The sequence below is a fragment of the Panthera tigris genome, chromosome X (assembly GCF_018350195.1).
Source record: "Panthera tigris isolate Pti1 chromosome X, P.tigris_Pti1_mat1.1, whole genome shotgun sequence".
NCBI classification, from domain to species: Eukaryota; Metazoa; Chordata; class Mammalia; order Carnivora; family Felidae; genus Panthera; species Panthera tigris.
This window is the reverse complement of record NC_056677.1, coordinates 124,156,964-124,179,039: the sequence shown is the minus strand read 5'-3', so window position 1 is coordinate 124,179,039 and position 22,076 is coordinate 124,156,964. Positions and strand designations below refer to the sequence as shown.

General features: G+C 37.0%; 1 protein-coding gene across 1 annotated transcript in view; it reads left to right on the top strand.

The window, feature by feature from the left end:
- GABRA3 (gamma-aminobutyric acid type A receptor subunit alpha3) overlaps nucleotides 1-22,076 on the top strand; it is a 103,025-nt gene that overhangs the window by 62,548 nt on the left and 18,401 nt on the right. Inside the window, exons 5-7 of the mRNA XM_042973981.1 lie at nucleotides 357-500; nucleotides 8,528-8,680; nucleotides 16,319-16,530. Of these exons, the coding sequence (XP_042829915.1) occupies nucleotides 357-500; nucleotides 8,528-8,680; nucleotides 16,319-16,530 (509 nt within the window). The remainder of the gene's footprint in view (nucleotides 1-356; nucleotides 501-8,527; nucleotides 8,681-16,318; nucleotides 16,531-22,076) is intronic.

Sequence of the window (22,076 nt, the reverse complement as noted above, 5' to 3'; positions counted from 1 at the left end):
CTCAATGCCCATCACCCAAATAGCCTGATTTACTTATGTAAGATACCCCTGTAGCTCCTGCAGGCATTTGAATTTATGACATCTACATTAGATAATATTTTAGCTACTCCTCCCCTTGCCTCTACTGTTGACCCTCCAAGAGAAGGAAAAGTTTAACAATTTATTGTCAGTCCAGAAGATGGTGAGTTATTGAAAGAACAGACCACTTTGGGTTCACTTCTGTGTACCCAGCATAAACTATAGTAGTCATTCAATGAGTGTTTACTAGATGGATGTATAAATCTCATGCAAGTTTAGTATTAAAGATAATTATTTTCCTTTCCCTTCGACCTCTTCTTGACCCTTTTCTGCCTTAGATGCCTATACAACAGCTGAAGTGGTTTATTCGTGGACTCTTGGGAAGAACAAATCTGTGGAAGTAGCACAGGATGGCTCCCGCCTGAATCAGTACGACCTGCTGGGCCATGTTGTTGGGACAGAGATAATCCGGTCTAGTACAGGTATTTATTTATTTTATTTAATAAGCATTTTTGTAACATGTATCACATACCAGTTGCTATTGTAAGTCCTTGTAATAACATGCAATCCTCAAAACAGTCTTGTGATGTAGGTACTATTATCATAAGGAAACTGAGGCATAGAAATATTCAGTAATTTGTCCCATGTCACATTATGTAATAGAGCCAAGATCTGAACTCAGATAGATTGGATCCTAAAACAGTGCTTTTAATTTTGATGCCCTCCTGTCTCTTGGTGAGTGGGTTAGAAAGTCAAAGCATTAGGGCTGGACTGTGGTAGAAGAGAAGGCAAAGGGAAGCCATGATGGTGGGAAAACTGAACTTTGATCCTAAAGGCTTCATGAAGACAATTGCTCAACTCTTCCAATGCTGAGGTGACAAATTAATAACCCAGGAGAAACCAGGTACACAGCCAAGAAGTCTAAGGATGATCCATGGAATTATTTTTTTAAGTGAGTCGCCCATCTCCAAAACAAGTCTGTCTGGCAAACCTTGTCAGGTCCTCTTAATAGCTAAATCCTTGGATATTAATAAATGGCACCTAGAGACTTGTTTTGTAGCCTTGAATCCTATTTGGAAACTGACAAGTTCCTGGGGCCTAAGGAAGAAGACACCCTGAATCTAAGCTAAGCTTAGGGTATTTGGCATAATGAAGTATAGTTGGGGGACTTTTATTTTGTTTTATAACTTTGTTTTCAAAGAATTACACTACCATTCAATAATTCTCTCTTGTAACTGGAGACAATGCATATCAGCCTATCATCATAGGCATGCATTTTTTAAAAGTAAGTGTTTCCAATACTATATCATGAATATGACTATACTACTGTATGACATAAAAATTTTATAATGACTCATTCATCAGTGTATAGGCTGAGCCACCACAAAGTAATTGTATTGATTATACTAGGCTACCATAAAGCAATCATAGTGCTGCTTCTTTGTTATCAATGCATGAATTGTTATACTTGTAAACAAATATTAATTTTTTTACATATTTTCATTTTTGATGTCTAGTGTCAGTAATATGTATAACATTTGCAATGTTTTGTATTATATAAGACAATATTGATGTAGGTACTAACAGATGATTTGTCTTATAAACAGTTGAGGTAAACTTAGAGTATCAATAAATACAGTACAGTAATGTAAATGTATTTTCTCTTCCATATGATTTTCTTAATAACGTTTTCTTTTCCCTAGCTTTGTTGTAAGAATACAGTATATGATACTTATAATATACAAAATGCATGTTAATCCACTGTTATTGGTAAGGCTTCCAGTCAACAGTAGGCTATTAGTAGTTAAGTTTTGGGGGAGTCAGAAGTTATAGGCAGATTTTCCATTGTGTAGGGGTTTGGTGTCCCTAAATCCAGTGTTATTTAAGTCTCAATTGCAATTTTCTTTCATTCTGAGTCTTTATCTGGTTTTGGCGTCAGGGCAAAGCTAGCCCTCTAAAATGAGTTTGGAAGCACTTTCTCCTTTTCAATTTTTTGGAAGAGTTTAAGGATGACTGACATTCATTCTTCTTTAAATGTTTGGTTACCCATGAAGCCATTTTGTCCTGGGATTTTCTTTGTTGGAAGGTGCTTAATTACTGATTACGTCTCCTTGCACCACATTGATCTGTTTAGATTTTCTATTTATGATTCAGTGGTCCATACTCCACTTTTCAGCAGCGCCCCAGGGGGCCTCTGTTGCATGGAGAACTAGCTACTTGCAGCAGTTGGGTACCCTGCTGTTTTGAAACACAGGTTAACCCTGGCATACTCTACTGCTTGGGGTGGGGATCCCTAGGTATTACAGTGGGCCTGTTTCAACTCATGGAGATCACCACTGTGGTGAGTGGAGTGCCATGACTCCCCTTCCCATTCAGCAGTGTAGTCAGTGGGTTTTGACCTGTGGAGGTCTCTATTTTGGTAGTGGGGGTCACCATGACACCCAGGCAAGAGAGCCAGAGCATTTTGGACCTGTGTAGGTCGCTATCTTGGTGGGTGGGGACACCAGGACACCAAGGAGTGTGATCCTTTTGTCTAGACTACCACCATTGGGTAAGGCCTCTGCTGGAGTTGTGCTGTTAGTCCAAACTCTGCTGTTGGGTGGTGCCTCTGTACTCATCTGTTTCCCAGAGCTGCAGACTACTTTCAGAGGTTGTGTTCCCTGCACAGGTGGGTACAGACTGCTGGCTGGACTCTGATGTGTGAGGTTGTTAGCAGAGACCTGGTATCATGGCCAAGATCCATGCATAGGTGGCTATATGTTTCACCACCATCCCCCTTTTTTGTTCCTAGTTGACCTCAAATGGTCTAGCTTCACTGATTCTTCCAGTATTTCCCATGAGGCAAGGCAGAAGTAGGCTTCCAGGGGAGTGCTCTGGAATACTGGGGAAGCTGGATATCTACCTTAGTCTCTCCTTTTCCATTAGAGAAACCATAGACACAGAGGAACCCTCTAGGTGATACATTGGGCTGGCCTGAGGGAGGAAAGAAGTTGGCAAAGTGAAGGCACTTCTCTTACCTTTCTAATGTGGCTTTTCTTGGATTTTGTGCTCCAGGAGGATGCTTCTGTTTTATTCCCTGGATCTGAGATTTTCACAAAAGTATTGTCCATAAATAGTTGCTAATCCATATATTTGTGATGGGATACTGGAGCCAGGGATGCTGTATTCCACCATCTTTTTCATCTTCGGCATGCTCTTTGCTACTTTGGAAATAAAACAGGAAGACAGAAATTGAAAGAAAGAAGGCTAGAAAAATAAGATTGAAGAAAATAAATTCAGTTATTTAAAACAAATGGCTAATTTGATAAGTTTTTGTAAAATCTACTCGCTTTAAGAGATCTACAAAATACAACTAATTTATGAACAGTATTTATTACATATTTTATACACTAAATATTCCACATGATCAGATACAGGATTAATAGACAGGAGTTTGGAGGTGTGAGACTAAGATGGAGAAGGGGAAAATTGCCCTAGCTAATCAAAGTCCAAATCTCATTAAAAATAAGTATTCAAAGCATTTTCAGTGGAGAGAGAGAGACTGAAGGGAAGAAGAGGGAGAGAAAGGAATAGAAATGAAAACAGACAGCAGAGGGGGATAAGATGAGAGCAGGAGAGTGTGAAGAACAAAGGCAGAAATAAAAGGACTGAAAGAGGAAAGAGAAAAAAAGAAACTCAAAAATCATAATGAATAACACATTCTATAATTTCGTATGAGAATTCATTGCTAAGTTAACAATAAGCCAAACTGAATCAAAACCACACTCAGATCCCACCTTATGCCAGTCAGAGTGGCTAAAATGAACAAGTCAGGAGACTATAGGTGCTGGAGAGAATATGGAGAAATGGGAACCCTCTTGCACTGTTGGTGGGAATGCAAACTGGTGCAGCTACTCTGGAAAACAGTGTGGAGGTTCCTCAAAAAATTAAAAATAGATCTACCCTACAACCCAGCAATAGCACTGCTAGGAATTTACCTAAGGGATACAGGAGTGCTGATGCCTAGGGGCACTTGCACCCCAATAGTTATAGCAGCACTTTCAACAATAGCCAAATTACGGAAAGAGCCTAAGTGTCCATCAACTGATGAATGGATAAGGAAATTGTGGTTTCTATACACAATGGAATACTACGTGGCAATGAGAAAGAACGAAATATGGCCTTTTGTAGCAATGTGGATGGAACTGGAGAGTGTGATGCTAAGTGAAATAAGTCATACAGAGAAAGACAGATACCATATGTTCTCACTCTTATGTGGATCCTGAGAAACTTAACAGAAGACCATGGGTGAAGGGAAGGAAAAAAAAAAGTTAGAGAGGGAGGGAGCCAAAACATAAGAGACTCTTAAAAACTGAGAACAAACTGAGGGCTGATGGGGGGGTAGATGGGAGGGGAGGGTGGGTAATGGGTATTGAGGAGGACACCTGTTGGGATGAACACTGGGTATTGTATGGAAACCAATTTGACAAAAATTTCATATTAAAAAAAGTAATAATAATAATAAGCCAATTTGTATTTTCCATGTTCACATAAACAAGTTGAAATGTGAATACACACACAATATGGATTGTGCATTGAGCTTTGTATGACCAGATGCTGCTTTCTACACTTAGGTACAAGGGAGTGGGTGGGGTAGGAAAGTGGGAAATTGCCTCATGGGAGAACTGCCAAAACCAAATGTCGGCAAAGGGAGAGATGAAAAGTAAGAAGCTCTAATAAAGTAAAATAGTAGAGGAATAAGATTGCATGGGTCTATTTGGGGACTATTTTGGGGGAAATTCACTTTTTTTAACTCTTTGAGAGATGGCAAGCGCCTGGAGTCTTAAGCAAAAGAGAGATAAAATTTGATTTATGTTTCAATAGGGTCCTTTTGCTGTGCTATGAATACATTGAAGGGGCCAAGACCAATTATAAAGCTATTACAGTATCTAAGTACAAGATGATGGTAGCTTACACTAGAGAGGTAGTAGTAGAGGTAGTGAGAAGTGGTTAAATTATGAATATTTTGAAGAAAGAACTCTCAGGGTTTGCTGATTGGTTGGGTATCTGTGTGTGCACACACAGATGCATACATGAAAGAAGGAAGGAGAGAGAGAAATCAGTGATGGTTGCTAGCAATTTTGGGGGTTCCCTGGCTAGTGGATGTATCTCTCCAATCTCCGTCTCTGTCATCACATGTCATCATACATTTCCCTGTGTGTGTCTGTCTTCTTTTTATATAAACATCGGTCATAGTGTATTAGGGACCATCCTACTCCAGTATGACCTCATTTTAACTAATTATACTTGCAACAACCCTATTTCTAAAGGTTACATTCTGTTTCTTTATATCTTCTTCAATTACCTTCATAAGCTTTCTATAGTTTTAAGCATACAGATCTTTTACATCTTTGGTTAGATTTATTCCTAGGTATTTTATGCTTCTTGGTGCAGTTGTGAATGGGATCAGTTTCTTTATTTGTCTTTCTGTTGCTTCATTATTAGTGTATAAGAATGCAACTGATTTCTGTACATTGATTTTGTATCCTGCAACTTTGCTGAATTCATGTATCAGTTCTAGCAGACTTTTGGTGGAGTCTATCGGATTTTCCATGTATAGTATCATGTCATCTGCAAAAAGTGAAAGCTTGACTTCATCTTTGCCAATTTTGATGCCTTTGATTTCCTTTTGTTGTCTGATTGCTGATGCTAGCACTTCTAACACTATGTTAAACAACAGCGGTGAGAGTGGGCATCCCTGTCGTGTTCCTGATCTCAGGGGAAAGACATTCCCTGCTCATGGATTGGAAGAATAAATATTGTCAAAATGTCAATACTACCCAAAGCTATCTACACATTCAATGCAATCCCAATCAAAATTGCACCAGCATTCTTCTCGAAACTAGAACAAGCCATCCTAAAATTCATATGGAACCACAAAAGGCCCCAAATAGCCAAAGTAATTCTGAAGAATAAGACCAAAGTAGGAGGCATCACAATCTCAGACTTTAGCCTCTACTACAAAGCTGTCATCATCAAGACAGCATGGTATTGGCACAAAAACAGACACATAGACCAATGGAATAGAATAGAAACACCAGAACTAGACCCACAAATGTATGGCCAACTTATCTTTGACAAAGCAGGAAAGAACATCCAATGGAAAAAAGACAGTCTCTTTAACAAATGGTGCTGGGAGAACTGGACAGCAACATGCAGAAGGTTGAAACTAGACCACTTTCTCACACCATTCACAAAAATAAACTCAAAATGAATAAAGGACCTGAATGTGAGACAGGAAACCATCAAAACCCTAGAGGAGAAAGCAGGAAAAGACCTCTCTGACCTCAGCCGTAGCAATCTCTTACTCGACACATCCCCAAAGGCAAGAGAATTAAAAGCAAAAATGAATTACTGGGACCTTATGAAGATAAAAAGCTTCTGCACAGCAAAGGAAACAACCAACAAAACTAAAAGGCAACCAACGGAATGGGAAAAGATATTTGCAAATGACATATCAGACAAAGGGCTAATATCCAAAATCTATAAAGAGCTCACCAAACTCCACACCCGAAAAACAAATAACCCAGTGAAGAAATGGGCAGAAAACATGAATAGACACTTCTCTAAAGAAGACATCCGGATGGCCAACAGGCACATGAAAAGATGCTCAACGTCGCTCCTCATCAGGGAAATACAAATCCAAACCACACTCAGATATCACCTCACGCCAGTCAGAGTGGCCAAAATGAACAAATCAGGAGACTATAGATGCTGGAGAGGATGTGGAGAAACGGGAACCCTCTTGCACTGTTGGTGGGAATGCAAATTGGTGCAGCTGCTTTGGAAAACAGTGTGGAGGTTCCTCAAAAAATTAAAAATAGACCTACCCTATGACCCAGCAATAGCACTGCTAGGAATTTACCCAAGGGATACAGGAGTACTGATGCATAGGGGCACTTGTACCCCAATGTTTATAGCAGCACTCTCAACAATAGCCAAATTATGGAAAGAGCCTAAATGTCCATCAACTGATGAATGGATAAAGAAATTGTGGTTTATATACACAATGGAGTACTATGTGGCAATGAGAAAGAATGAAATATGGCCCTTTCTAGCAACGTGGATGGAACTGGAGAGTGTGATGCTAAGTGAAATAAGCCATACAGAGAAAGAGAGATACCATATGTTTTCACTCTTATGTGGATCCTGAGAAACTTAACAGAAACCCATGGGCGAGGGGAAGGGGGGAAAAAAAAGAGGTTAGAGTGGGAGAGAGCCAAAGCATAAGAGACTCTTAAAAACTGAGAACAAACTGAGGGTTGATGGGGGGTGGGAGGGAGGGGAGGGTGGGTGATGGGTATTGAGGAGGGCACCTTTTGGGATAAGCACTGGGTGTTGTATGTTGTATGGAAACCAATTTGACAATAAATTTCATATATTGAAAAATTTTTAAAAAATGAAAAAAAATAAAGGTTACATTCTGAAGTACTCAGGGTTAGTACTTCACCATATCTTTCTGGGGTACACAATTCAACCCATAACAAGTAGGAAGCCTAGGAAGAAGATATTATTTAAAGACAGGCTGGATGAGAATGCCAAGGAAGTGAGTGAGGCAGAAAATAGGATAAGTATTGAGTCCTGACATCCTCAAGTGTTTAGAAAGTTGAAGGAACCAGCAAAGTGGACTGGAAAGATAGGAAGGAAACCAGAAGAGTGTCATGACCTAGAAGTTTGGTGAAGAGAGTCATTCCAGGAGGATGGAGTGCTCATCTATGGAAAATGCTGCTGACAGATCCATTAAGACTGATAAATAATTGATAATCTACCTTACAGTGTTGTTGGGAGGGTGTAAAGTTAATATTCCACAAACACTCAAAATTGTTTGGCACATAGTAAGAGTTCAATAAGTGCTCATGCTTGTTTTGGAGTGGGGTGATCTAGGCTAACCCACATTCTGCTATATGAACTTTTGGTTCTAACCCTATAAGTCCATTCAAACAAAAGAGCAGAATGGTTAAAAAGCATAAATGGTGGAGCCCACCCATATGACGTTTTAATTCAGGCTCCGCTGCTTAGTAGCTGGAAAACCATGCTTAAGTTGTTCAATCTCTCTTTGCCTGAGTTTATTGGACTATAAAATGAGGATAACAATAGTATCCACCTTATAGCATTTTTGTAATCATTAAGTATGTTAAGAATGTTAAAGCGCTAGAAGAGTGCCAATCACAAAGCAAATGCTATAGAAAAGAATGATATTTATTATTATTTAAATGAATACACTAATGTATTTGAATGAATCTGTGTCAAAATTGCTCTGAGCAAGCTGTGTTGGTATAGTATTAGCATATATTTTCACACAAAAGCACTGCTTCATGATTATTAAAGAGATATGGTTATGTGAACTTGGTAGGTGCTGGAATGTCTTGTTCTGACTATACGGTTAAAGAGCTTGGTGAACTGAATTGGGGCCCACCTTGATTTAACAATGTTTATTCAGCTACATATTGCCTAATTTTACTCTCTACAGGAGAATATGTCGTCATGACAACCCACTTCCATCTCAAGCGAAAAATTGGCTACTTTGTGATCCAGACCTACTTGCCATGTATCATGACTGTCATTCTGTCACAAGTGTCTTTCTGGCTCAACAGAGAGTCTGTCCCTGCCCGCACGGTCTTTGGTGAGTGTTGTTTTATGGAGAATGGGGAGGTGAGGGCATTTGCTAAGTCTTATGATGGACTGTCAGGTTGGGATATGGAAAGAGGATGGAAGCAATGCCTGGGCCTAGCATTGGTAAGTGAGTCATCAGGTCCTCGTATTTCAGGCAACTGAGTTCTTAACAAAAAAGTGGGAATAAGAAGAGTGTTGGGGGCTCCTGGGTGGCTCAGTTGGTTGAGCGTCCACCTTCGGCTCAGGTCATGATCTCACAGCTCATGACTTCGAGGTTCGCTTCAGGCTCCGTGCTGACAGCTCAGAGCCTAGAGTCTGCTTCGGATTCTTTGTTTCAGTCTCTCTCTCTGCCTCTCCCCTGCTCATGATATCTCTCTCTCAAAAATAAACATTAAAATAAATTTTTATAAAAAGAATGTTGGAGTAGGAAGTTTATTAAATGCTTCCTGTCTCAGTCAAGTTTGCTTTTGGAACTGGGGAGGGACTGAGCCTTCAGTGTAAAAGAGAGAAAATTAGTGGGCAGAGCTGGAGAAGGTTGGAAGTGAGAAACTAAGTTGACAACAAAGAAGTGGACTGGGTGTTTTTTTATGATCCTTTTTTTTTTCTATAAGCATCTGACATTGATGTTTCTCCTCTAGCTTTTTTAAATTGCAAATTATCAGTAAAGGGTACACAAAGCTTGAAGGGTTTTTCAATAGTACCTACAATCAGGAAAATTTTCTTTAATATAAATTTACCGATGTCTAAAAGAGATTTGCATATTATTAGCATTTTCTCCTTGAAGACTTAAACATATAGAACATTTTCTGCCTGTTTTCCCCACTGTAAACATTTTTAGGAGACAAATATTCACTCTTTTTAGTCTACTAACCTGCCTCCATAGTAGTGGTGGCTGTGAGGCATGCACAACAACAGTTCTGGTGAAGTGGAGGGAGCAGAATCTATATAGGAGTCACTGATTTTTAGAAATATAACAAACTAGATACCCTGAAAATCTCCCTCCACAAAATTCTAGAAAAGTTAGATAAAACATGGAAAATATTCTTTTTAAATATGTGAAATGATAAGAAATTAAAGGAAATGCTCAGGGGCCCAAATGAAAGAGGGAACTAAAAATTGGAATGTTAGTCACATGAGCTGATACTGTTATAGTTGGAAGATGGGTAGATAGACTACTAGTCTTGGTAAATAAGAGTTTTGGGGTTTTTTAAATTTATTTATTTGGAGGGAGGGAGGGAGATGGAGAGAGATAGAGTGAGAAAGAGCAAGAGTGAGAGAGAGAGAGCAAGTGGGGGAGGGACAGAGATTTAGGGAGAGAATCTGAAGAAGGGTCTGCTCTGTCAGCACAGAGCCCGATGCAGGGCTCAACCCACAAAACCCTGAGATCATGACCTGAGCTGAAACCAAGAGTGGGACACTAAATCGATGAAGCCACCCAGGTGCCGCAATAAGGCTCTGAGTTTTAAGGTTACACAAGAAAGGCTCTGAGCCTGAGTGAAGTTTAGGATTAGAACTAGGGCTGTGGTAGACTAAATAATGTCCCCCGAATATATCCATGTCTTAATCTCTGGAATCTGTGAATGTTACCCTATATAGCAAAAGGGGTGTTGCAGATGTGCACTAAATTAAAGATCTTGAGATGGAGAGATTATCCTGGATTATCTGGATGGGCCCTAAATATAATCACAAGTGTCCTTATAAGAGGGAGGCAGAGAGATATTTGACTACAGAGCAGAAGGCAGTTTGATGAAAAAAGCTGAAGAAATTTGAAGATGCTCTGCCGTTGGCTTTGAAAGAGGAGAAGGCCCATAAAACTGCCAGACTTATGACCTCCAAAAGTGTAAGAAAAAATATTTGTGTTGTTTTAAGCCACTAAATTTGTGGGTTTTTTTTTTTTTTTTTACATAAACCATAGGGGACGAATACAAGGATTCATCTCATCAATCTAATACCATTTAAGGGTTATACCCTAGAAAGAGCACCAGAAAAATACAGTAATCAGGGAGACAATAAGGAGGCATGTCTATTTTGGCCAGGGATCTGTGTAAAATATAGGATTCCTTAAGAATTTATTTTTTTAATTTAAACTTGGCCTCACATGAGTTTAGAGTTCATATTTACACTCACTGCATTGATGTAAAAACTTCGAAATTTTATATTAACACATTAATTTAAAAAGTGATTGCAGAATTTTTATGATAGAACGAAGAGCCAAGAATAGCCAATATCCTCCTAAATAAGAAGAACAAAGTGGAGGGACTTGCCCCATGAGATGCCAAAAATGATTAAAAAGCTATAGTAATTAAAACAGTGTGTTATAGGCATAAGGGAAAGAAAAATAAACACTACAGAGAGAGTAAAAGTAGGCCCACATATATGAAAACTTGATTCATGACACAGATGGCATTACAGAGAATTAATTTGATTGATATAGGTTTAAATATAAAAGCTAAAAATGTCATTCTCTTAGAACTAAATATAAGACAATGTCTTTGTAACCTTTGGAATGCAGAAATTCCTTAGTGTACAAAAAAAATAAGAATAAAAGAATTGGACTTTGTCAAAATTAAAAATTTCCACTCATCAAAGAATAGCAGTAAAAAAATGAAAAGGCAAGCCATAGACTGGAAGAATATATTTTATATATGTACAGATCTGACAAAGCATCTATTCAAAAAATATAAGGAGATCCTATAATTCAGTGATAAAAATATAAAGAATCTAATTTTAAATATTGGAAAAATACATGAAAAGACATTTCACCAAGAATATATGCAAACACCCCATAAGAACATGAAAATATACTTAATATCATTTTGTATCAGGAAAATATAAAAGCCACATGGAGACATTACTTTATAAACACTAGAGTGGCTAAAACTAAAACAGAACGACAATTGCAAATATTTGTGAGATTGAGGAGCAAATGGAACTCTCACACACTGCTGGTGAGGTTGTAAAATGGAACAATCACTTGGGAAAATGTTTGGCTATTTCTTAAAAGGTAAAAATATATTTGCCCTAAAATTTAAGTATTTCACTTCATACCCAAGTGATATGAAAATATATATATCCATAGTATATATCTATAAAAGGCTTATACAAGAATGTTCATAATAGCTTTATTCATAAAATCCCAAATTGGAAAAACATCCAGATGCACATCAACAAGTGAATGTGTGTTTATATTGTGGCATATTCATACAGTGAATTTACAACTATTGATTCACATAACAATATAGGTGGATCTCAAAAATTATGTCAAACTAAGAATCCAGGCACAAAATAGTACATAATATATGATTTCATTTATATGAAATTCCAAAACAGGCAAAACTAAGCTATGCTGTTAGAAACCAAAGCAGTTCTTCCTCTGGGGTGGTGGATTCACTGAAAATGGGTATAAGAGAACTTATTGGTAAAGTAGAATATTCTATATCTTCATTGGGTAGTAGTGATATAACTGTATATGTTTGCCCACTTTGAAATGTACAACATAAAAAAGAAATGTACAAAAATCTACTTTTATTTTATTGTATATAATGTATAACCCAATTAAAAATACTGACCTAATAGAACTTCAGATAGTTATCAAACTTTAAAATAGCTATGATGAACACGTTCAAGTAGGTGAAACTAATATAAGAATTCTATTATATAAACAGTGTGTTTAGGTAGAGAGAAAAAGCACATGTGAGAGAACAAGCAAACTAGAAATTCTAAAACAGGAAAATACAGATTAAAAAATCAGTGGTTTAGATATACTTGAAGGGAGAACCCATTAACTGAAAAAAATATCTAGAATGAGGCCCAGAAAGGCAAAAATATGTAAAATGCAGAAGACAGAGAAATAATATATGATTTATTGAGAAGATCTAACACAGACATAATGGAATCGTAGAAGGAAAATGAGAGAATGGTATAGAAGCAATTTTTTGAAGAGATAATGGCTGAACGCTGTCCAAACCTGATAAAGGACATAAATGCACAATTACAAAAAGCTCTATGCACCTAAGGAGGATAAATTAAAAGACATAAACAGAGACACATTATAATGAAACTTTTGGAAACAAAGAGGAAAATCTTTAAAGTAGTCTAGAAAAACACATTGCCTTTAAAATAATGATAAATAGATTACCAGCTGACTTCAATAGAAACAATAAAGACCTTTTCAGATAAAAAAATAAAATTAAGAGTTCATTATTGTCAAACCCTCACTAAGAGTTCTTTAAGAAAAAGTAAAATTATCCAAGAAGGAAGGTTTAAGATGCATTTTAACAATGAAAATAATAAATATATGGGGAATGGTAAATGACAATTGAATGTATAAAATAATAACAGCAGCTTATTGGGTATATGACATATTTAGAATAAAAGACTAGACCTTAATGCAGTGTATGTAAGTTGAGATGGAGATAAGGTGTTCTAAGGACTTTCATTGTCAGTGAAATGTGTAAAGCTACCAATTAATATTAAATTTTCATAAGTCAAAGGTTCATGCTGACTGAAACTCATACATCTAACGGGAATGTTAAATGGTACATGCACTTTAAAAAGCTGTTTGGCAGTCTCCTATAGTTAAGGTTTACTTACAATATAATCATGTAGTTGCATCTCTAAGTGTTTTCTAGGAAAAATGAAAACATATGCTCACACAAAGACTTATATGTAAATCTTCCCAGAAGCTTCATTCATAATAGTTGAACATTAGAAATAGTCCAGATGTCCATTAATAGGTGAATGGACAAATTGTTATATCAATGCAGTGGAATGCTACTCTGAAATTAACAGGAATGAACTAAAGATAGATGCAACAACATGAGTGAATTTAAAGAATACTATGCTAAGTGAGGAAAGCCAAACACAAATGAGTACATACTATATGATATGTATGAAACTCTAAGGGAAAAAAATCTAACCATACTGAAAGAAAACAGAGGAGTAGTTATCTGAGGCCAGGGAGGGTAGAGCAGTTTCATTCATCACACATGTACTAGGGGCTTACTCTGTCCCAGGTATGTATTCAGGGTTGAGGGGATAGAGACAGATTACTCATGATCCCTATTCTCAAGCAATTCCTGCTTTGGTAGTACAGACAGACATGTGTTCTCAAAGAAGTGTCCTAGATTTTTAGAAGTGCTCATGGAAGTGAGGTGGGGAAGTCACAAAATACTTTCTAGAAGAGTCTTGAAAGAGAAGCACTGGGTGGTAAGACTGGATCTCTTAAAATGCCAAACCTCATTGTTCATCCACAAAATGTAAATGTTTGATTGAGGATCCTACCAGCTGACTAGCTAAGAATTCTTCACAAGATGACTATTCTAATGAAGCTCTAGAGGCTAAAATGCAAAAATCTCTACTGAGATATGATACAGAAACACTTATGTTGCAGTATAGTTCTCTCCATCCATGCATAGGCACACTGCTATGACTGTGCCAGGGTAGACAACTGCATTTGCTAATAACCATAAGTAAGGTAGCTTGTTTCTCCCATGAATCACTCCTTGCTTAGTGTGGTCAGAGGATTACTGAGCCTTGGGTTCAGTCCCAGAACTTACCAGGTAACATACTCAGATAGATTGTTAATAGGTACTGGCTATGTGGCTGATTCCTGATAGGGATTAAAATTTGGTTTTGCCAATCAGCCTTGCTGACTACCTAGTTTGTACAAAGGTGCTTCCTTAGGATCTCTCTGTTGAAACTGTACTAAGTCTTTTCCAGTCTGGATTTCCATTTATATAGCAAACGTATAAGTAAGGTACTTGAGGGAGCAAGATGTGAAAGAAGGCCCAAGAGGCTGCAGCACACATGGCTGACTCTCTGGGTAGAGTTAATAGATAGGCCTTATTTGCTTGCTTTTCTATATAATATCTCTCACCACATTAGGACTTCTTTCTATGCCCTATTTGACCCAGACTTACATTCCCTATCCTCTTGAGCATGCCAACACTCAGAAAGAAGGTCTGACTACTCCCCTGTCCTCAAATCTGGATGATTTTGGGTATAACAAGTATCTTGTCAAAATTCTAGGGTATAGAGACTTAGGAAATATTCATAGATAGGCAGAACGGATGCACAGAGAGATCAAATAAATTGCCAAAGATATGAAACAAGTAAGTGGCAGAACTCGGGACTTCTAACTTCTAGTGCAGGTATTTGAGGCTAGAATACTATTGCTAACAATTATAAAATTATTATTATAGTGTTATTGTTTAAAATTTGTTTATAATTATACCACTATAATTAATCATATAATTATGACAATATTATTAACAACAGTGAAAATAAGAGTAATGTTAATTATAGAAGCTACTATTTCTTGAGTGCTTACTCTTTACCAGATATTGTGTTATGGGCTTTATAAACATCATCTCACTGGAACCCCAAACAAATTTCTGAGGCTGGTAAGATCACACACAGTTTACACATGATAAAACAGGCTTTGTGGGATATATCACCTTGTTCAAGGTATATTACCAGTAAGTGGAATTGCCAGAATGTCAGCCTATTATCAATTTGTCTGTAAATCTCACTCGTTAGCCGCAACACTATATAGCTCATATGTATATATAAAATGAAGATTAGAAAAATGATTTTAATAGAATTTAAAAGTGAATAAAAGGAAATCTTAAATTTAGTTTAATAACGCCACCAAGAAAAAGAATCAATTTATTTAAAGAAATCCTGGCTTGATAAAAACTCAAAAGAAATAGATATTGGAGGGCTGCCTGGGTGTCTCAGTTAGTTAAATGCCCAACTCTTGATTTCAGCTCAGGTCATGATCTCATGGTTCATGAGATCAAGCCCCATGTTGGGCTCTGTACTGACAGCATAGAGCCTGCTTGGGATTCTCTCCCTCCCTCCCTCCCTCTGCCCCTTCCCCACTCATACTAAATAAATAAACTTAAAAAAAGAGAAATAGATATTGGAATAGCTTTGGTTGTTCACAAAGCTCAATAGTACAAAGACTTTGGTGCAGTTAAAGAACCATTTCCTACAGTGTTTTTTTTACAGTATTAGGAGAATACTGTCCACAGTAAGGGAAGTGAAGATCCTGAGTGTTGAGTTCAGTTATGGGCTTTCCAAAAGAAAACTACCAGAAGGGAAGAAGGAGAAACAAGAGAAGAAAGTGGCCATGTCATTCTGGAGATTAATAGATTCACGAGGAATCATGGCCACCATCTCCAACTCCCTGAAGGAGAGAGGAGGAGGAAGCAGGCTTTTCTTTCCTGTGTTGCCAGAGAAAGGATTCTAAGATCAGTCAGTGGGCTAGGAGTTAGAGGAAGGCAGGTTTCAGCTCAGACTGAAGGTTTTCTAATTAAAGAAGGTATTCTAATGAAGGTAGGGTTTTCTAATTAAAAAGTTCTGTTACAATGAAATAGGTTACCTGTTCTTCAATAGAAATGTTTAAGCAGAGACTAGGACAACATTTAAAAGTGCTTTACTGGAGCTTACTATTCCTGTGATAACTAGGATGGGGTAGTAACTAGGTAGAACCATCCCACATTGACATTCTCTGTATTTTACTTTAAGGGGGTCATTTTGAGTGGGGTATAGCTCCTCCTTGTAAGTAGGAAGTTGGTGATCTCATCACATATGCTCTAAATGTCTTCCACTGGCAACTGGTTCTCATTTTCTCTCTCCCCAGGTGTCACCACTGTTCTCACCATGACCACCTTGAGTATCAGTGCCAGAAACTCCTTACCTAAAGTGGCATACGCGACGGCCATGGATTGGTTCATAGCCGTCTGTTATGCCTTTGTATTTTCTGCGCTGATTGAATTTGCCACTGTTAACTACTTCACCAAGCGGAGTTGGGCTTGGGAAGGCAAGAAGGTGCCAGAGGCCCTGGAGATGAAGGTGAGATAGAGCAAAGGTGGGGGCTGGGAAGCACTCCCTGAGAGAACTGTATTGGAACCAGGAGTGGGCAGCCTGCAGCCTTTGGGAACTGGCCAAGGCTGTGTGCTATTCACTGGGGTCATCAATCCAATTCTCAACTGGAGTGTTTCTTGGCAATGTGGAGTGTTTGCTGGGGGTAAAAGAGGGTAGGTATCTTGGAGTGTTGACATCTTGTGGTGAGGGACCAATCTTAAGTATGATACTACTAAACTCAAGGGGAACACACTGTATTTATAAAGCCACTCAGAAAAGTGTACAATCTCCAGGGCCAACTCTGCTCCTCACTTTTCAGTATATTCTCATTATAGTCAAACTAAAGTGATCATTACTCCTTCTGTACGTTTGCTTATTTTTTTTTTTTTTACATTCTACCTAGAATTTTCTTTTCTTTTTCTCCTGCCTGGGGAAGATCCATTCATTCTTCAAGATCCATATGAAATGCTATTTTCTCTATAGAATCTTTCTAAGAATCACCCAGATAGTTTTAGCTTTTATTGTGGTAGGGGAAGAGTGTTTCTATTATTAAAATCCTGTATTTGTATTAGAGTTGTTTATCTGCCTCCTCACTAGACTGAATATCTTGAGGGCAGGGTCTTATCTGCATCATCTTTCTAACTAGCCAACATTCTTGCACAGTACCTGATTCATAATAAAAGCTGAATAAATGTTAGTTGGATTGGTGGAGAAATGGGAAGGAGGTAAAAAGAAAAGAAAACAATAAACCAACTATAGCTGGTATGAATAAAACATAAATACTGTGAAATCAAGATTATTGTCCTTGGCTGCTTTAAAAGAGTTCAGATCTCTAGATCTAGATGAAGACTATCCAAAGATGCTAAAAAGAACTGGCAGATGTGGTCCCAGAACCATTCCAGTAATATGAAGAATCATGGAGAAGAGAAAAGATAATGAAGATTTTTCAAACTGGAGGAAAAGATATATTTCATAGAATACAGACTGGTGAGTTGGCAAAATTTTAGAATAGATTTTCACTATTTAGATAGAATTCATTAACTCCTTTCTGTAAATTATGAAGAAATAAGCGTATTTCTAGTAACTATATCCACTCTATCATAGGAAATTTTGGCTGGTTTTATTATTATACTTAGTCTAGTTGTTGCCTTTGTATCCTTAAAATATATTTATCCATCTAATAATTGATTTGTCATCTATGAACAGGATCTACTGACCCCTTACACACTTCAAGACATGAGAAAATTAGTATACTTGTTTTACCTCTGACCTTCTCTGTCAGTCCCTGTCATTTCTCAACTATTGTTTGTTATAATGCTATTTCTGCATTGTTAAAGTTTGTAGAATTTACATGCTTTTATGCAGTCATAATTCCTATAGTTTAGTCATAGTTCCACATTTAAATGGTCCATCTTCTCAAAATAGTCCTTTTATCCATTTTTCCATTCATTGCTTAGTTACCTCAAAGCTGTCTCTAGAAGTTTTTTAAGAAGGGCTCATGGGAATCATATTTCCTACTATCTTGCATGTGTAAAATTATCTTTCAATTGTGTTTATACTTGAATTGTAGTTGGGATGTTGTACAATTCATGGGTCACATTCTCTCTCTGATGTCCATATAGACATTGATTGCTATGCTCAATTCTAGCACTGAATGTTGTTAGGAAGAAATTTAAGACAAGACTGAGAATCTCTTATGTAATAGAGGACTTGATTTTATGGCCTAGAAGTCCATACAAATGTACCTTTTATTTAAGAATTCCAATTACTTTGCAAGGATATATCTTGGTGTATCTGTATGATTTTTTTCTTAGGACAGCATGTGTTTTTTTTCAAGTTATTTAAATTCCAGTTAGTTAAATACAGTGTAATATTAGTTTCAGGTGTAGAATTTAGTGACTCATCACTTACACACAAGACCCAGTGCTCATCACAAGTGCCCTCTTTAATATCCATCAACCATTTAACTCACCCCCCGCCCACTTCTCCAGTAATGATCAGTTTGTTCTCTATGATTAAGAGTCTGTTTCTTGGCTTGCCTCCCTTTCTCCCTACAATATTCATCTGATTTATTTCTTAATTTCCACATGATTGAAATCATATGATATTTGTATTTCTCTGACTTATTTCATGTAGCATAATACTCTCTAGCTCCATCCACGTCATTGCAAATGGCAAAATTTTGTTCTTTTTTATGGCTAATATCCCATAGTGTGTGTGTGTGTGTGTGTGTGTGTGTGTGTGTAATATGCATACACCACACCTTTTTATCCATTTATCAGTTGATGGACATTTAGGTTCTTTCCATAATTTGGCTATTGTTGATAATGCTGCTATAAATAAAAGAATGCATGTATCCCTTAAAATCAGTATTTTTATATCCTTGGCATAAATACCTAGTAGTGCAATTGCTTGATCATAGGGTAGTTTTATTTTTAACTTTTTGAGGAACCATACTGTTTTCTAGAGCAGCTGCACCAGTTTGCATTCCCACAGTGTAAGAGAGCTCCCTTTTCTCCACCACATCCTTGCCAACATCTGTTGTTTCCTGTGATGTTAATTTTAGCCATCTGACTGGCGTGAGGTGATATCTCATTGTAGTTTTGATTAGTATTTTCCTGATGATGAGTGATGTTGAGCATCTTTTCATGTGTCTTGGCCATCTGTCTTCTTTGGAAAAATGTCTATCCATGTCTTCTCTCAATTTTTTTAACTGGAGTATTTATTTTTGGGAAGTTGAATTTGATAAGTTCTTTATAGATTTCGTATAATAACCCATTATAAGAAATGTCATTTGAAAATATCTTCTTCCATTCCATAGGTTGCCTTTTAGTTTTGTTGATTATTTCCTTTGATGTGCAGAGCTGTTTATTTTGATGAAGTCTCAATAGTTTATTTTTGCTTTTGTCTCCATTGCCTCAGGAGACGTATTTAGTAAGAAGTCGCTATAGCTGATGTCAAAGAGGTTACTGCCTGTGTTCTTCTCTAGGATTTTGATAGTTTCCTGTCTTACACTTAAGTCTTTCATTCATTTTGAGTTTATTTTTGTGGATGGTATAAGAAAGTGATCCAGGTTTATTTTTCTGCATGTCACTGTCCAGTTTTGCCAACATCATTTGTTCAAGAGACTGTCTTTTTTTTTTCTATTAGATATTATTTCCTGCTTTGTCAAAGATTAGCTGACCATATAGTTCTGTGTTCATTTCTGGGTTTTATATTCTGTTCCACTGATCTATGTGTCTGTTTTTGTGTCAGTACCATACTCTTTTGATCACTATAGCTTTGTAATATTACTTGAAATCCAGAATTGTGATGCTTCCAGCTTTGCTTTTCTTCTTCAAGATTCTTTGGTTATTCAGGGTCTTTTGTGGTTCCATACATATTTTAGGATTGTTTTTTCTAGCCATGTGAAAAATTGTTGTGGTATTTACACAGGAATGGCATAAAATGTGTAGATTGCTTTGGGTAGTATGGACATTTCAACCGATCCATGAGCATGGAATGTTTTTCCATTTCTTTGTGTCAACTTCAATTTCTTCCATTAGTGTTTTATAGTTCTAAGAATACAGATCTTTTACCTCTTTGGTTAGGTTTCTTCCTAGGTGTCTTATGGTTTTCATGCAATTTTAAATGAGATTGATTCCTCAATTTCTTTTTCTGCTGCTTCATTATTGGTATATGGAAATGCAACAGATTTCTGTATGTTGATTTTGTATCCTATGACTTTACTGAATTGTGTATCAGTTCTAGCAATTTTTGGTGCAGTCCTTTGGATATTCTCTATAGGGTATTATGCTATCTGCAAGTAGTGAAAATTTCACTTCTTCCTTGCTGATTTGTATGCCTTTTATTTTTGTTTTTTGATTGCTAAGGCTAGGAATTCCAGTACTATATTTAATAACCATGGTGAGAGTGGACATCCATATCTTGTTCCTGACAATACAGGAAAAGCTCTCAGTTTTTCCCCATTGACAATGATATTTGCTGTGGGTTTTTCATATATGTCCTTTATTATGTTCAGGTGTGTTCCCTCTATCCCAACTTTGTTGAGGGTTTTTATCGTGAATGGGTGTTGTACTTTGTCAAATGCTTTTTCTACATGTATTGAAAGGATCATATGGTTCTTATCCTTTCTTTTACTAATGTGGTGATTCACATTGACTGATTTGCAAATATTAAACCACCTTTGCAGGCCAGGAATAAATCCTACTTCATCGTGGTGAATGACTCTTTTAATGTAGTGTTGGAATTGATTTGCTAGTATTTTGTTGAGGATTTTTGTGTCTGTGTTCATCTGGGATATTGGCCTTGGCCTGTAGTTCTCTTTTTTAGTGGTGCCTGGTTTTGGAATCACAGTAATGTTGGCCTCATAGAATGAATTCCTTCCATTTCTGTTTTTTTGAATAGTTTGAGAAGAAGCCTGTAGATTAACAACTATCTTTATGAAAATTTCCTAAAGTTTTCCTAAAACATATCTTTGTTCTGTTCTCTTCCTAGAAGCACAAATTATATATACATATCATAGAGCTCTGTCTTCCTTATTTTTCTCTAAGAACTTTTAACTGATTTTCCACTTCACTACGCTCATTCTTCTCAAGCCTTTCTTCCATGTCTCTGACCATTCAAGGTGTCTATTCACCTTGATTTTGGGGATAGTATTTTTTCCCTTAAATTAATATTATGATCTTTGTTGATTTATTTTTATATGGTTATGTTTGCTTTGTATGTTGTTCCAAAATCCTTTATTGGTCATTTCACCTCCCCCTCTTTTTGTAACATATTTTGTATTAGTACCATATTAGCTAGCTTTCAATTATTACTTGAAGTTGCATTGGGGGAATTCTTTACTAGCCCTGCTGTGTGTGAGAGTATCATTTTGGGAAGGGACTGAGAGAGTGAGTAGGACAGTACTGAGTAGTTGACACTAATTTGAGCATCATCTGTTATATAGGAAAGCCCTCTGTGTATGGTACAGAGGTGTATGTGTGTAATATTCCTTAATTTTTCTACTCTCTACCTCCTCTGCCACTATATGTGGTCAAACAATGTTTCAGGATTTTCTCACTACCAGCCTAAAAATTGATCTTGTTTCCAAATGGGAGTCATTTGTTTCCTCACTCAGGTCATGCCACTCACTTTTTAGGACTCTATTCTTGACCTGAAATCCAGAACAGCAGGCATCTTCAATGTTGTCTTTACCCTGATCCAATTTTTACTGCATTTGAGAGCCCTTACTTTTTTGGATCAGGTTAAAAATGCTTTCACATTTCATCAAAACTGGAGTTTGTGTTTCTGTTTCTCATTTTCCTAATAGTATTTGCTTGGTTCCAGAGAGAGGAAGGAAGAAAAGATGTCCTTACTCTGACATATTAAACTGAAAGTTCCCTAGAATATATTATTAAACATGTTTTAAGAGAAATTAGCACTAATCACTGATATCCAGCCTGAATTCACTAAGAAGAAATTATGCCAAACTAACCTTAAGAAATTTTACAAAAAGTTTACTAGACTGGTAGATCAGGAAATATCACAGA